The sequence below is a fragment of the Puma concolor genome, chromosome D4, assembly GCF_028749965.1.
Source record: "Puma concolor isolate L17-30 chromosome D4, mPumCon1.1.hap2, whole genome shotgun sequence".
In the NCBI taxonomy this organism is placed as follows: domain Eukaryota; kingdom Metazoa; phylum Chordata; class Mammalia; order Carnivora; family Felidae; genus Puma; species Puma concolor.
Genome location: NC_141679.1, coordinates 3,272,788 through 3,289,852, shown reverse-complemented (window position 1 = coordinate 3,289,852; position 17,065 = coordinate 3,272,788). Strand labels below are relative to the sequence as shown.

General features: G+C 61.2%; 1 protein-coding gene across 1 annotated transcript; it reads right to left on the bottom strand.

Annotated features, from left to right (window-relative positions):
- Positions 1-15,207: 15,207 nt before the first annotated feature.
- GADD45G (growth arrest and DNA damage inducible gamma) lies at positions 15,208-16,744 on the bottom strand. The gene is made up of 4 exons (XM_086684833.1): positions 16,573-16,744; positions 16,236-16,337; positions 15,913-16,126; positions 15,208-15,827 (listed from the first exon to the last, which is right to left on the bottom strand). Exons 1-4 carry the CDS (start codon positions 16,623-16,625, stop codon positions 15,717-15,719), a joined length of 480 nt encoding a protein of 159 aa, XP_086540959.1. The 5' UTR covers positions 16,626-16,744; the 3' UTR covers positions 15,208-15,716.
- Positions 16,745-17,065: the final 321 nt, after the last annotated feature.

Sequence of the window (17,065 nt, the reverse complement as noted above, 5' to 3'; positions counted from 1 at the left end):
TCGGAGGGTTCCCACCGCCCCCTCCTGGGAGCGGAGATCACCAGATCACCAGTTTATTGCAGAGGACGTTAACGGATGTGGATCGGCAGCCAGGTGAAGAGATACACAGGGTGAGGTCCCCTTGCCATGGTGACACATGGCAGGCTCTGGGCCACCAACCCAGAACCCCGTCCTTTTGGGTTTTGTGGAGGCTTTGTTACCCGGGCATGTCGATAAGTCCGTGGCCGTTGGCGATTCGTCCAACTCCAGCCCCCGGTCTCTCCCCAGAGGCTGTGGGTGGGACTGAAACTTCCTTCCATCCAGCTCTGGGTGGACGCTGTCACGGGGGGGGGGGGACACACGGAGGACAGCGTGCGTGGGGGAGGGGCATTCTCCTTTGCCGAAGGGGAGAGAAGCCCCGTCTTCCACATGCTGGCTTTGAAGCGTTTTGTTACCGAAACAAGGAAAGGAGGGACTCAGAGATGAAAGGGGTATTAGCCGCCCCTCGCGGGCACGGTGCCTGAGCCAAACGGGCGGCCCGCTTGTCTTTCGGCGTTCAGACTTGAGAGGATGTCTTTCTGGAAGGACGCTTCCGTGTTTCCGAGACGGTTGGTGGTTCTGGCAGAACCAGGAGCAGAAGGGGACCGAACCGAATCAGAGCCACACGCACAGCGACGCAGCAGAGGCTGGACGGGGGTGTAGTCTGGGAGCACGGAAAGTCAGCAGTAAGGAAGCTGCTGGCCCCCACACCCGGCCCGAGACTCCCGGGTTCTGGAAGCGGCTTCTCGTCGGGGCACCCACCGAGGCCGCTGGGGTTCCCTCCTCCCTAGTCCTAATTACCAGCGGTGGGAGTCGTGCTCTGGGAACACTCCCACTGGGTCCGGAGACTCTCAAGGATGCCTCTCTTATTCCTGGCACGTTTCCGAGGCTTCCAGAGAGAGGGACAGGCCCTGCCTGGGAACATTCCACTCCGCAGGACAGCTGCAGAGACCTTTCCAGGAGCCCTGTGCCAGCTGGAGGGGCTTGGCACGTCGGTGCAGGGTCCAGCGCCTGGCCCCAGCCGGCCCCTCCCCGGGGTTCCCGGGGACCCCAGCACAGCCTAGCAGGGGAGGTGGGGGGCAGCGGAAGAGGGGCACACACATACACACACATACACACAAATACACACACACATACACACACGAGAACTCGGGTTGTTCAGTGGACCCTTTAAAGTGAATTCCTCTGGGGGCACCTGGGTGGCTCCGTTGGTTAAGCGACTGACTTCGGCTCAGGTCATGATCTCACAGTTCGCGAGTTCGAGCCTCGCATCGGGCTCTGTGCTGACACCTCAGAGCCTGCTTCGGATTCAGTGTCTCCCTCTCTCTCCCTCTCCCCTGCTCACACTCTACCTCTCTCTCAAAACACAAAATAAACATTTAAAGAAAAATTCAGTGAAGTGAATTCCTCTAGAGATGCCACCTTAGCCCCAGGCCATTTCCATGCCCCCACCACAGGCCAGACAGGCCCTGAAACATGCCAGGAACCTCCTGCCCCAGGGCCTTTGCACGTGCTGTTCCATCCCAGATAACTCTGCACACACACATCACCTACACCCCTGTCACGGGCCCTTCTGCTCTCAGACCACAGCCCCCACTCGGCACACTTGTCCCTGCACTATGTGCACTCCTCACTCTTTGTAATCAGTGCTTCTTTGTGCGACCACCTGACTAGTACGTGATTCCCTGTCCCGCGCATGAGTTACTCTGAGGGCGGGATCCAGCCCCGTGCGTTTGTGATGTCCAGCCGAGCACCTGGCAGGTGGTGGACACGCAAAACCCGACAGGGGCGTCACATCACAGGGATACCCTGACCGAAGCCCCCGCATCACCGAAGGCCAGGCCCAACAGTGTCCGGGCACCCACGGGACTTCCTGTCCCCTCCAGGCCGCAATGGGAGGAGGAGAGATTCCTTTCCAGGTTTCTGAAGTCCGAACTTGTCAGAGTTCCGTCCGATCCCCCTGGAAGGTTCTGACCCCGTGCAGGCTCCTCAGACCCCAAGCCGGAGCTGTGTCACAAGGACCGAGGTCCCCACTTGTCAGGGATGACCTGCGGGTCCTCAGGTCAGCCTGTGCACACCTGAGCAGAGTGCCCCCTGACTTCTGGAAGAGCGAGAAGTGACGCGCCGCCTCTGGCACGGCGGCCCTCGCCCCCACGGTCCTGTGCGAACTTGGGCCCTCTGCGGCCCCGTGAGCCCCCAGCCCTGTCTGGCAGTTGGGCTGCAGGAGCTCCCCGTGTGGACAGGAGCCTTGATGAAAGGCAGGAGACAGGAGAAGCAGGGGTGGGGGGATGATGCGACCTCTGGGGTCCCCGTCTCCCGTCTCGGGTCCCCGTGAGCCACGGGACTCCGACTCAGCTCCGCGCCAGGAGCCACGTCCTTGCTCCGAGGCAGCGGCAGGGTGGGGTTTTCGGCCAACGTCTGCTGAATGCTGGCTGGGGCACATGGCACCTGCCGGGGACGGAGGGGTCTGGGATGGCCCTGCCCTTGGAGGAGCCGCGTAGACGCTGCAGGGGGCGAGTGCCCACGGGAAAGCAGACGTGGCAGGGGAGGGTCTGGTCTGGAGGCCACGTGGGCGGGGGCCCTTCCGGGTCTGGCCCAGTGGCTCCGTCATCCCCAGAGAGAGCAGCACGAGGCCAGGCCCGGATATGACTGTGAAAACCGGCCGGGAGCAGGGTCCCGCCCTCGGTGAGGGATGCGCTCCCACCAACCGCGTGGGCCCCGGAGCGGGGCACGGGGCCTGGCGTGGCTCTGTGTGGCTGTGCGCAAACCAGAGCCCCTCACGGCGAGACCGCGTCTCTGGCCCAGCGGTACGAAGCGGCTCAGGACAGTGAGGGCCCAGCATCAAACCAAGTGTGGCCCCCGTGTGACCGGCCGCACGCCGGGACGCTGGCCCGCGGCACTTGTAACGCAACCGGCCCAAGAGGCGTTCCCCCCTGGGGCGCCCCGCTGCCACGTTCATATCGATGGGTTATGACTCTTGTGCGTAAGGAAGGCCCCGCAGGAAGGCCTAAGTGTGCTTTGGGGGAAAAGGACGTGCACTGCGAGGGCCGGATAAACCCTGGAGGAGCACGCCAGCCTTCTGTCTGCACAGTGTGGACCACGGACAGAGCCGCGGCGCAGGCTGGAGGGGCAGGCTCCCCAGGCCCCCCCGGCCCCATCAGAGCCTGTGCGCCAGTGAGATCCTAGGATCCAGCAGGAGTGAGCTCTGCCGGACCTTCGGTGGCTCTCAGCCCCGCCGCGTGACGGCTGCCCTCAGGAGCTTTCCAGAACACCCTCGCCGTGGCTGACCCGTCCTCACCGCTGCCTGGCAGGGGGGCCTGTCCGCACCGACCCCTGGGCCCCCGACCCCTCGGCGGCCCCCTCCCAGGATCCTCTTCCATCTCAGGCGCGTGTCAGCCGGGCCTCCCTCGCCCTGGACGGAGCGCGGCTGGGTGACCACAAACAGGGGCCGCGGTGTGCACTTAACAGGTGCGTGCCAGCAGAAAGGCTTGCACGGCCTGTCGCTCGACAGAACCCCGGCGATAAGAGAGGGGATCGGATGGAAAAGCTAACACTTTGCTTTAAGCTAAAACAACAGCCGTTATCAACAGCCCTAAAAAAGGTCAATTCACTATCCCGCCGTGATGTGCCCTGTTTGAACACCAATGGAAAATGCACAGCGAAGGCAGAAAGCCACATAGAATCCGTGCTGCCCGGGGATCCCCATGCCAATCCCGGGCACCGAGGCAGGGGGGGCCCCCTCTCTCTGACGCCCCCCTCTCCCAGCTTCCGTGCCTAGGAAACCCCTCGGCCACCTCATGCACAGGTGGCTTCTTTGCCCACAGCGCTGGCTGCTGTCACGGCCACTTGGCCCTCTCTGCGGCAATGGGCGAGGGGGTGACGAAGTAAGTGTGTCCCCGCCCAACCCCACAGGTCGCTTCACACACGCGGAAGCCCGACGGAGGCAGAGGGGGCCACCGGACTGCGGTTCCTGCAGCGTCCATGTCCCTCCACTATCCCCGGCCGACCCCGAGGCCATGCCCTCCACCCCAGACCACAGCTACCGGTGGACAAGACAGAGCCTCAGCGTCCCAGCCGACCAACCTCAGAGGCCCCACACCCAGCCCCTCACCTGCAAGGGGAGCTCCCGAATCGTGCACGCGGCGACCACACCCAGCTCCGCACCTGCCCAGGGGATCCCCGGGAAAGAAGCGTGAGTCGTCATTGAGACAGACGCCAAGGGCAGCTGCAGTGAGGCCAGCAGAGCCTCTTCCGCTCCCTCCAGAACGTTCCGCGAAGGCTAAGGGAAGAGCCAGCTCACCCCGCGGGGGCTTCACCCTGGCCACCCTAAGTGCACACAGCTGGCTGGCGGATGCACCCAGACCAGGCCGAACGCCCAGGAAATGGGCTGTGGTCCACTGGGGCCCCTGTCCACGCCACCCCCTCATCCGCAGCCCTCCCTGGGCTCCCCCTAACCTCTGCACCAGCTACACCGCGTGAGGCGGCCCCTGAGAGGGCCAGCCAAGCAGCAGCCGGCGCCTGGTGTTGGAGGGTGGCAGGCAGGGCGCTGGGGCAAGAGCGAGCTGCCCCCTGGGGCTGCTGCGGCACACTTTGTTCAGACACAGTAACAGCTATTAGGTCACACAATTGACCCAAAGAGGGAAGTCATTGCAGCGAGAAACAAAGGGCGCTCAGTGCCGCCTGGCCGCAGACAGTTGGCCCCTGGGGCGCCCAGAGCCTCTTACGTGGGCAGCAGTTTCCCTGGCCCGTGGGGGAGGGGCGCCTGCCGGTCCTTTCCCTGCCCAGACGGCCTGGGCGTGGGGCGTGTGCATGCGCCCCCCGGACTGAGCAAACTGGCCAGGGCCCCGGCCGAGTCCCCGTGCAGGGGCACGGCCCGACGGCGGCCAGGAGCCCAAGGGCCCCACCCGCTCGTCCTGCGCTATCTCCGCTCTGCCCCCTGCTGCAGAGAGGTCCTCCCGGCCCTCCCCGTGCCCCCCAGCCTGCCAGAAATACTGGAAAGGCAGACAGGTGTGTATCTTCAGTGCCAAGGACGGAGCCAGGGGAGCCCCACGAGCTGTGTCTCAGGGGAGCCAGAGCGATGCAGGTAAACTACCAATTAGCACTCGACGCGGAGATAAAAATAACGGCGGTACAGGAGGTCCTGCCAGCGGGCCTGTGCCCAAAGCGCCTCGTCGCCACCCAGCCTGGAGCCGCCCCCCGGCGCCGTGAGGCCGCGGGCAGGTCACGCCGAGGCACCAAGGGATGGGGCTCGGCTTCTGCGTCTCCCGCAAATACCTGCACGGTCCCGTGGCGGCACACGGCTTGCAAGGTTCACCAGGCCTTGTCAACGATCCCTGGACCAGCTTTGAAGGGAGGGAGTGGTGCCCCAGGAATCTCCCCAGGGATGCTGCAGGGGGAGGGGGTGCTGGGCGCTGCGCTCGGGGCGCCTCTGACTCTGGGAGCCAGGTGAAGAAATGCACAGCGCCCCGAATGATACAGGACACGATGCCCACAACAGCTGCCCCGAGCCCCGACCCTCCGGGAAAGCGGGCATTGTGGGGGGGAAGGGGGGAGGGTCAGAATGCATAAACGGGAGAGGCGGACCAAGCTGAGGCTGCCAGGGGGTGTCAGGCTGACGGCCACACAGATGTGACTCCCAGGGAGTGGGGGGGTCCTTTGGGGGAAGTGCAGGTGCAGGAAGAAAATCAGCATCACCCACATTCGAGAAGGGGGAGACAGAGCCAGCCGTCCCTGGGCCGCCACCGTGGTGACCTTCACAGCTCTACAGCGTCCCCACAAGAAGAGCCTGAGTGAGCTCCGCGGTTGGAAGAGGGGACAGGGAGAGGCTGGAACTGGGATCCAGCAGTGGGTGTGCCCCGGGCAGGGGCAGGCGTCAGCTCTCCGGCAGGCGCTCCCTGGAGCCCCAGGCCCCTCTCCACGGGGGACAGACCACTGTCCAGAGAGGGCAGAGCACCGCCCCCCCCCTTTGCCCACAGGCCCCGGAGAGGCTGTCCCTGCAGTCTCTGCAGATACGCTAAGGGCAGTGCGGTCTCGCCGAGGCCAGAGCTGGTCAGCCAGGCACGCGGGCTCTGGAATCCGCTCTCTGCGCCAGAGGCTGGTCCAGGGCAAACAAGACAGGCTCCCCGAGAGCCCTGAGAGCTCAAGTTCTCCCTCACTAATTTGCTAACCTGTGCAAGACTGAGCACGAGAATGAAAGCCACCAACTTGCAGCTCAGAACAGAATGTACTGTTCACGGGCCGTCCGTCCATCATCTTACCCCGTATTCCAGAAGGCTCAGTGTTCCATAATATAATCGTTCAGTGGAAACCAAGCGTTCTGGCCATTACTTTTTCTGTACCGGCTTGTTTATTTGGAGTAATTTGCAGTCCTGAAAGAAGAAAAAAAAAAAAGCAAGTGCTAGGGACAGAGATTGCCTGCAGGAAGAAATTGGTTTAATGGTTACCCTGTGGGAAAAGGCAGACCTTTGGGCTCCTTCACCTTGGACACAGAATGGTCTCCTTGCATTTTTATGGGACAGAGGTCAGCCTCCACGGGAAGGAGCAGAAGCAAGGGAAAGAATTGCAAAGCATTAGGCACTGTGTGCAGCACGTGGCCCGTGGCTCCGTGGTGGCAGCGTCAGAGCAAGACCGGAGCACGGGAGCTGTCACCCTGGCTGGGCGACAGCCAGGCTCTCTCAGAAGGGAAGGGAATACAATTGAGAGAAGCACTGCCAGTTTATTTCCCAGCGCTCGCTATTTTAATAGCAAACTGGTGGGCACGTTTGCAAAGCCCAGGCAGGATGCAGCAGGCCAGAGAGTATGGGAGTCCGGTCTGTCCCTCGGGAGCCTTGCCTCTCTCTGAAAGGGTGACGCAGCCCCTTTCTTTCCACTCGCCCTGGACCGTCTGAGGTTGACACGGCAAACCCTGCTGACCTGGTCAACAGCTGGGGTGTCCGGCAGGTCTGAGTGATTGAGCCTCACAACAGAGAGCTATGGAGATATGTGTGCGCACCTGTGTGTGTGCATTGTGTGTGCATGTATGTGCACCTGTGTGCCTATGTGTGCACACCTGTGTGTGCATTGTGTGTGCATGTATGTGCACCTGTGTGTGCATATGTATGTGCACCTGCGTGCATATGTGTGTGCATTGTGTGTGCATGTATGTGCATCTGTGTGTGCATCTGTGTGCGCACCTGTGTGTGTGCATTGTGTATGCATGCACCTGTGTGTATGCATTGTGCGTGTGCGTGTGGGTGCATATGGGTGTATACCTATGTGTGTGCATTGTGTGTGCGCCTGTGTGTGCATGTATGTGCACCTGTGTGTGCACCTGTGTGTGCATGTGTGTGCACCTGTGTGCATATGTGTGTTCACCTGTGTGTGTGCATTGTGTGTGCATGTATGTGCATCTGTGCGTGCATATGTGTGCGCACCTGTGTGTGTGCATTGTGTGTGTGTGTGCATATGGGTGTATACCTATGTGTGTGCATTGTGTGCGCGCCTGTGTGTGCATATGTGTGTGCATGTATGTGCACCCGTGTGTGCATGTGTGTGTGCACCTACGTGAGTGCATTGTGTGTGCATGTGTGTGCATGCACCTGTGTGTATGCATTGTGTGTGTGCATGTGTGTGCATGTGGGTGTATACCTATGTGTGTGCATTGTGGGTGCACCTGTGTGTGCATATGTGCGCCTGCACATGTGCATGTAAGCCGTATGCCACATATGCATTGTGTGTGCACGTGTGTATTTGTGTGCATGCATGTTGTGTGCGTGCGCGCACATGCACACGTTGGTACGTATGTGTGTGCACAGGTCTGCATGCATATGTTGTGCACGTGTGTGTTGTGTGCATGTGTGTGCCCATGTGTGCATTTGGGGGCGTGCATGTGTGTGCACATGTGGGAGGAGGAAGCTGCCGGTAGAACAAATTCTGGGACCCCAAAACACCGGAATCCTACAATTGGGAGACATTGAGACCCGGCTGGCTTCAGTTCTTTGTTTAAGGGCAAAGAGACCCCCGGTTCCGAGAGGCGCTGAGCAACTGAGGCAGGGACCACCACCAACAACCCACCCAACGTCAAATCCAGCGTCACCTAGCACATTGGGCCCCTCTGCACCCACGGGCCCTGTGTAAGGTCAAGTTCTTTCAAATGTGGAAATCAACGCTCAGAGACGTAGAGGTTTCCTGAGGCCACAGCTGGGAAGCGGCCAATGCTCAGGAACTCAAAAGCAGCCTCACCCCTCATCCCACCCAGGGCTCTGGCTCCATGCCCAGTAGGAGCCAGGAGCCGGGACCAGCCCCTGTCTGATCATGGGGCCAGCACCCCTCCCCTTTCTCCATGGCCACCTCCATAGGGTCCCACCTGCAGGGGGACAGACCCCTCTGGTGCCAGCTGTCAGCCAGACCTGGAGCAAATGGGGAGTCCCGTTCAGGGTAACTTCGGGACTAGCCCCCGGGCCCGGGGGGTGCCTTGGGGGCTCAGATGTCCTCCACAGACAGTGCTCAGTGCTACCGGAGGCTTGCTGGAAATGAGCTCTCTGCAGTGAACCGGAGCTCAGGATCCACACAAGACCCCCAGCCATAGGCAGGCACTTCCAGGTTCAGATGGCCACTCTCCCTGTTCCAAGAAGACCCACCACCCGAGCTGCGGTGGCCGGGGCCTGCTACCACTCCCTAAGGTGGCTGAGCCACGGAGCTGCATGGCCAAGGGAGGAGTTGGTACCCTAGTGCACATGGGGGAGGGGCTCCTGGCAGGGGTGCAGGGCAGGGGCGGGGGTGCTACCGCAGCGAGAGGGACAGGGAGAAGGGACCTCTCTCCCCGCACCCCTCCGTTGGCCAAGTCCTAGGAGAAGCCCATGTGGTGCCCTCCTCCCATTGGACGAGCCGTCCTGGATGCACAGAGCCCGGAGTTGGGGGCCGGGAAGCCAAGCACAGCGGGACCTCGGGCCAGATTCCAGATTGTAACATTGAGCATGTTAATTGATACTTTTTTAAAAGGTTTTTAATGTTTATTTATTTTTGAGAGAGAGCGAGACAGAGCACAAGCGGGGGAGGGGCAGAGAGAGAGGGAGACACAGAACCCGAAACAGGCTCCGGGCTCTGAGCTGTCAGCACAGAGCCGGATGCCGGGCTCGAACCAAAACTGAGAGATCATGACCTGAGCTGTAGTCGGAGGCTTAACTGACTGAGCCATCCCTATTAATAGGTGTCCCTATTAATTGATACTTTTATTTGCAAACCTAAGTCTTTGTATGAAACTGTATCACTTTTCCCACTGGAAAGGGCAGATGGTGAGTTAACGGAGAAATCCTATCCTGGATGGGATTTGAGGCCTCTTCCTCCTTGGGACCAGCGGGCCCTCCCTGCCTCACTCCACAGCAGGGGGCTCCATGGAGGTGTGGGTCCCTTGAACCTGTGGGCACCCCCTCTGCACCATCTCACAGCCCCAGCCCCGAGCCCATGCACCATTTGTCTACCAGATGCTCGGACCGTGCAGATGTTTCAGATAAAGGGTTTGTCTTTCAGAAATTTAAAACCATCTGCTCCCTGAAGGAGTACCTGGCGGGAGCTGGGGACAGGGTGGGGGCACATGGAAGTCAAGCCCCAGACGCTGTGCTTTGGGGAAACAGGGTGCAGCTGAGGAAGGCCAGAGACAGCAGGCACTAGGGCACATGGGTATGGGCCTGGCGCCTGGCCTGGAACCCTCAGGGGGTCCTGGGGCCTGGCCTGGAACCCTCAGGGGGGCCTGGGGCCTGGCCTGGAACCCTCAGGGGGGCCTGGGGCCTGGCCTGGAACCCTCAGGGGGGCCTGGGCCTGGCCTGGAACCCTCAGAGGGTCCTGGGGCCTGACCTGGAACCCTCAGGGGGGCCTGGGGCCTGGCCTGGAACCCTCAGGGGGGCCTGGGGCCTGGCCTGGAACCCTCAGGGGGGCCTGGGCTTGGCCTGGAACCCTCAGGGGGTCCTGGGGCCTGACCTGGAACCCTCAGGGGGGCCTGGGCCTGGCCTGGAACCCTCAGGGGGGCCTGGGCCTAGCCTGGAACCCTCAGGGGGGCCTGGGCCTGGCCTGGAACCCTCAGGGGGTCCTGGGGCCTGACCTGGAACCCTCAGGGGGGCCTGGGGCCTGGCCTGGAACCCTCAGGGGGTCTGGTGCACAGCCTGGAACCCTCAGGTGCCAGGAAGGGCCATGTGGACCATGACTACCACACTTATGCCAAGATGCTGGGTTAACCCCTGCACGGAGCTGGGTGGCAGGTCTGTGGCCAGATTTGTCTCCGTGATTTCTAACGTCGTGGCTGTCCCAGAGAGGAGACCGTCCCAGCAGACCACATGGCTGCTCCCCACCCGCTGCAGCATCACGGCCCATCACATTTTGCACTCCACGTGCTCTTTCTGTCAAAGTGGGTTCTAGAACCCACGAGGGGCTCGCTGGCTCAGACCAGACTGGGACACCTCTGCAAACACTGCACCCAGAACCACCCTCCCGGGATCCGAGCTCCCGTGTTAGGAGTGGGCCTGGGCTCTAGTTAGCCGGCAGAAAGCACGGAGCCTGCTCTGGGGGTCGCAGGGGGAGCCGGAGTCCCGGCTTCCAAGTCCCGGCCCTCCCCAGCCTCCCGCCAGGCCCCGCAGGCCTCCTCAAGACCCCCTGGATGAAGGACAGCCTCGGGCAGCACAGAGACCGCGAGAGAACCATGAGCCCCCGTCAGCCCTGCAGGACACACGGGAAACACCCAGCCAGGTTCAGGGCCATTGGCTCCGCAGGGAAACTGGGACAGGTGCCAGGGGAAGTCCCTCCAGAAGCCCCCGACCCCGCCTTCCCTCCAATACCTGCGGCTGGGTCTCCCCGGGCCGGGCCACCCTGGGCAGGGCGGGCGATGCCTTCAGAAGCCCCCTCGCCCGTCCACGAACACCCCACATCCAGGCTGACCCTTACAGCCGGTCCTCAGGGGCTGGCAGCCAGTCCCTCCTCCTGTACAGGACGCAGTGCTCCCCGCTCCCTACAGGACAGACAGTCAAACCCTCCCGCCGCTCGGCCCCACTCAGGGTCCCGCCACCTGCTCCCTCCTCTTCCTCCATCCTTCGGGAAACTGGCGCTTCTCACTGCGTGTGTCTTCCTACTGACAAAAACAAATGGTGTTGCTTCCTGTAAAATAGAAGGTCTCCAAAGCGTCCAGCATCTCGACTCCGTTCCCAGAACGGGCTCCTGGCAAACGCACTCGATGCTCACGAAGATCGTGCCGATGAAGACGGAAGGACAAACCCATGCCCCGTCCTGCAACAGACCCCACACCAGTGTCCCCGCGTGGATGGCTCACTTCTCCCTCTGCCATTAGACATTCAAAGAGCAGCCCTTGCCACTGTGTCCCAGGCACCGCGTTGGAGGCAGAGTATTTCAGAGGAAACTCTGTCCCTCTCCATGAAGGACGCTCAGGCTTGTAAACAGACCTCCATAGTATGTAGGAGAGGCTTGCAGGGAGAGGAGGCGGCCTGCAAAGTAGGGGGAGGCCCCGCCCAATGTGGGGAGCAGGGCAGGGCCCCGAGGGCAGCAGGAATGCTGCGGTCTCCGTTATCCACGGGGTGACAGGGGTGCCACAATGATACCTGTGTCGTTGGCAGGTAACCGGAGCCAGTGATCAGGAAGGGGGGGTGACAGCAGAGGTCAAGGCCGGCACAAGGGGTCTCAGAGCCTAGATCTGAGGGGGTGGGGTCTGTTCCGAGAGACAGAGATGGAAAGAGACAGTGTGGAGACACGGGAGCATTGCCACAGGAAATGCAAGAGAAATGCCTCTGGACGCTCCGGGAGCCTCTCCCCGTTCCTTGTCATTGTCTGGGCCCCCACGGAACCAGCACAGGAGCGATTTGCAGAAACCCCGGGCAGAAATGCACGCACAATGGTTTTCGGGGCATCTTCCCACAGCGGTCCTCACCCTGCCTGACCTACTGTCCGCCCCCTCCTTCCTGGGGTCCACACTTCCCTTCCTGTGGGGTGGGGGTGGGGGGTGGTACAGAGTTCCAGGAACCACTGGGGTCTTGCTGAGAAACAGGATACTTTCTCCAGTCTGTATCTTTTCTTTCAACTTTGCTTTTCACTGTTGGGTCCATGTTCCCACTTAGAATTCCATTGGCCTGTGCTCTGCCAGAATAGAAACGCAACAAGTTTGGGGTGCCAGGGTGGCTCAGTCGGTTAAGAAGCGTCTGACTTCAGCTCAGGTCAAGATCTCGCGGTTTGTGAGTTCGAGCCCCATGTCGGGCTCTGTGCCGACAGCTCGGAGCCTGGAGCCTGCTTCAGATTCTGTGTCTCCCTCTCTCTGCCTCTCCTAGCTTGTGTTCTGTGTGTCTCTCTCTCGAAAATAAATAAACATTAAAAAAAAATGCAACAAGTGTAAATCTTCTTCCTGGGTTATTCCCACTTGGGGAAGAAAAGTTGTACACGAATGTGGCTCCGGGCCACTGTCACAAAAACGGGGTAGCTGAGGAGTCTGAGCCAAAGAGCTGAATCTCTTCCACCCCCTTGCCGCATGACGAGGCTGATGCCTCCAACCCGAGACCGGCCTGGAGCCCTGAACGGCTGAGTCCTGTGAATCCCACCTCCCCTCGAGGTGAAGGAGTAAAACCACAACCAGCGTGTGGCATGATGAAGAAATGGCCCGTGGTTGTAGGATCCACGCCTGCTCTGGGGGAAGAAAAAGAAAAGCTTTTACATCCTTTTGACGCTGTTTCCTTAACTGACCTTGCTTTCCAGGACTTGGCTTTCAGACCCCACCGGACGTTCCTGTATTTCACTGACCTGCTGTCCCACGTCCAGAGGCTGGAGAGGCAGAGAAGCGTGTCTTCTCGGAGTAACGTGAAGCCACGGCGGCAACAGGAAGTTTGGCCTTAACCAGAAGACGACACTTCCAGACCGTCAGGCCAGGTTCCCACCGTCACGGGCAGGTAGATCCGTGCTGCTCCCATCACATGCTCCCAGCCACCGCCTTCCCTCTGGAGAAGCCTCACGTGCGGCCTTTGGCACGTCGGTCAGCTGGGCCTGGGACAGACCGGCCACCGTGGGGGCCAGACAGCCCTCCGCCAGCCTTGGAAACGCAGGTCTACGGGGCATCGGACGCAACTGGGACCCCCTGAGAGCTCACCAGCAGCAGCCACTTCACCTACCCGAGGTCACTTTCTCATCGGCAAAACGAGGGATAAACACCAACTACCCCGAATGGCGCCCGGAAATTTTCCTGTGGGGGATAGCGGGCCAGAACCGGGTCAGAACTGGACACCTGGACAGAGCCGGCTCACAGCCCAGGGTCTCCCTGGACCAGAACTCGGGCCCTAAATCTACCAGCCCACCTGGCGTTCTGTGATCTGCAGCAAATGCCTTCATTAACTTTCAAGGACTATTGTCATTAACATTCATGCAGCGCTTTCCGGGCGCAGTCTGTGTGGATCGCCTCCGTGTGCCCGTGATCAGCCGCTTATCTACGCATTACTACTCGTGGTTGTTGGAAGTGTGGAGGCAGCACTGTGTCACAAGCACTGTGCGTTTTATCACCTGGGTATCTCATCGTAATTGCATAAAATCCCATTCATCAAAAACAAAACAACAAAGCAAAACAAAACCAGCAGCTTTGGGGTTTGCACCGTGCAAGCGTGCATTTTTCTTGCCTACAAATTCTCCTGGCCCATGAGGCTCCAGCAGGCACCCTGGCTGTGCGTTCCAATCCAAGAAAGCCGAGTTTCTTAGGAGTTGCCAACTGACTGGTCTATGAGGGGTCGGGCGGCCAGCAGGAGTGTCTGCCTGCCCGCTCTGTGCAATGTTCTGTGAATTCACTCACCAAAGGGCACATTTTAAAGTGATTATGCCCCATTTGTGTTTACTATAGCCTGCTGTGGCAAATGGTCGTTTGCCAGGATGCACGCTGGCGTAGACATACACTCGAGGTTCTGAGAAGCGAGTAGGTAAAATATTAACGAAACTCAGGGACACGCACACACGCGCGCGCACACACACACACACACACACACACAGACCTGAATTATTTCACTGGGCCTCTGTCTCATCAAGGGGGAAACGTCTCGAAGAGACGATAAATGTGAAACAGAACACTTTCATTCTGAGAAGAATAATTAAGCTCGAGCAGTCCTCTTTTCCTGTGAAGGCTTCCAGGATTTGGAGAGAATTTAAAAAGTGGAGCCCAACTGGGTGAATCGGCCACCTGGGACGGCTGGTAACTCGGGAGAATTTTCTGCTTAGGAAAACGATACACCATCCCTCCTCTGCCCAGAAGGCCCCCTGGGCTGCCAGGCAGCTTGCTAACAGCAGGCCAGCCCCATGGGCATTTCCCCCGCCGGACGCGGCTCCGGCCAAGCAGAGAGGCGCAAGCAAGGCATACTGGCCTAATAAAAAAGATTGATTCACTCCGGACATCTCCCCCCACCCCCCGGCTCCTGGATGTTTCTCAAAGAAGGTCTTTGTGGAAAAGCTTTAAATTCTTTTGCTTCCACAAGTGTTTAAATGGGATTGTGAGCACAGCCTCCTAACTCCGTGTGGGCAGAGAGCGCTCGGAATAGCAGGTAACAGAAGCCGGCTGCACTCACAATGGCTCACCCCGTTTGTGTCGACGATGTCTTCCCATTTTTGCTCAGATCTTTGAAGTTCTACCACAGCCGTGACAAAATGATGACTCATGCTTAAACACAGGCATCATGTCATCCACGATATTAATACCGTGGTGACATTGCCGTAAGCGCCGAGCCTTTAAGAGCATTCTGCCACCATCCTTGGGGACCACAAAGGGCAGCGGCTGCACGAGGCAGCGTTCATTGTGCAGGAGGGCGCCGCCTGCATCCTGCAAGCCTCTCTGATAAGCAGCTGTCAGCAGGGAGGGGGCTGCGGGCAGGAGAGGGGGAGGGGAGGGAGAGGCCGCTGTTATCAGGCTGGATGGCCAGCCTTTAGCTGCTGCCCTGATGTCTTATCTCAAGTATGCTCCTGTCTTGCAAGTTTAAAAATCTCCCTAAAAAGAGACAAATGGGGGCAGGGCTCGAGTTCGGCCCGAACACGCTCCAGCGCCCCTCCCCCATTCCCAGCGCCCCAGGAGCCCCTAACTCAGCCCCACCGGAGGACGGTAGGTGCCAGGCAGTCCCCGGGGGGTCAGCGATCACCTGGAACCCTGCACACCGCTTCCCCCTCGGGCAAGGACCCCCTGCCCTCAATAAAGAGAAGAAGTTTGTTTCAGTAAATTTATTGTCAAAAACTCAAAGGTGCAGCAGCATAATCCTTCCGAAACCCGAGCATCGCCCGGCCCGCTGGTGCACAGCGGTGCTGCTCAGTCCGACGGAGCTCCTGCAACTGTCGTCCAGGCCTCGCCCGCCTGGCCTTTCCCCTCCTTCCTGTCGAGAGCGCGCAGGCTGCTGAGTCACGCCTGCCCGGCCGGTGCGTCCTTCCCGGCCCCGTGGCCCACGGCCCGCCTCCGGCCTTCCCGGGCAAGCGGCCGCTCCCCACACTCGCAGAGTCCCGGGCTGGGGGCCAGACTTGCCCCTGCCGCCGCCGCCGCCCGCCGCCGCCGCCGCCGCCGCCGCCGGGCCCCTCCTGCAGGGGACCGCCCCTCCTCGCAGCTCTCCACGCAGCGCTCCGGACCGGCGCCCCACCTCCGAGGGCGCGTCCACAGAGCCAGCCGCGCGCTAGGCGCCCCGGGACGTCACCACGTCGATCAGACCAAGGCCCCCTCCGGGCTGTCACTCAGGGAGGGTGATACTGGGCACCCAGTCGTTGACACTGCGGCTCTCCTCGCAGAACAGGCTGAGCTTCTCCAAGGCGGGGTCCTTCCACGCGTCCTCATTGGGGTTCTGCGGGCAGAGCGCAGAGGTCAGCCTGGCTGGCCGCCGGCCGCCGGCCGCGGCGGGGCGACACCCGGGCGGAGGCCACACTCACCGAAATGAGGATGCAGTGTAGGTCTCCCGACGCGGCCTCCTCGTCGCCCGCGCCCACGATCGCCGCCAGCCGCTGCACGTCGCCCACGCGCACGATGTCGATGTCGTTCTCGCAGCAGAACGCCTGGATCAGCGTAAAGTGGATCTGCAGCGCGATGTCGCCCTCGTCCTCCTCGTCGGCGGCCAGCACGCAGAAGGTCACGTTGTCGGGGTCCCTGCGCGGGCGGGGAGGGGGCGGTGAGGGCGAGGTGGCGAGCCCGGGGTGCCCCGCCGCCGCCCCCCCAGCCCCCGGTCGCTCCCACCCGGGGCCGCGTCCACACTCACACGTTCAGGACTTTGGCGGACTCATAGACGCCGGCGGTGAGACAGCCCTGGCGCTGTGCCGACAGCAGCAGCTCGTGCAGCGCTTTCCCGGCGCCCTGCATCCTGCGGACGAGCCAGCGCCGTGAGCGGGGACTGACCAGAAGGCGCGGCGGGATCCCCCAGCCCCCGGGACACACCCCGGGCACCCCAGCCGAGGACAGGCACCTCGGGTGCCCCGGCTCCCGCCCAGCGGCTTCCCACCCGCGCGGCTCCCCGAAGGTGGCCGCCGGACCGGCTGGGTCCAGTACACGGCCAGGCTCCCCGCGCCCCAAGATATCGGCGCCCGGCGCCGACCCACCTGGCGGTGCTTTCGGGAACCGTGTCTTGGCCGCGGATTTCCTCCAGAGTCATGGTTCGGTCGGCGAGCAGCTAGCTAGTTATCCACGAAAGGAGCGAGGGGCGCGGACGCGGCGGGCACCGGGAGGCTGGGGCCACCCGGCGAGCGCACGGCTGGCAAGTGCGCCCCGGCCCGCCGCGCGCCCTTATATAGGCAGGGCCGCCCCGCCGCCAGCTGGCGCTAGGCTGCGCGCCCATTGGCCGGCGCTCGCTTTCTGATGCAAATGAGGCGGCGGCCGCGGCTCGTGCCAGAAGGCCACGTGGGGAGGGGTGCGGGGGATGACAATGCCTCAAATCTGCCGCTTTTGTCCGGGTGTTACCAGGCAGACTGGAGCCTGCAGATTTCACTCGCCTTTTTGTTGTTTTAAGTCCTTAAAAGGAAAAAGTTAAAAAAAAAATATCTTGCTTGCTAATAGGACGCTGCAATTTGTGAAATGCACCTTTGGAGAAACTAA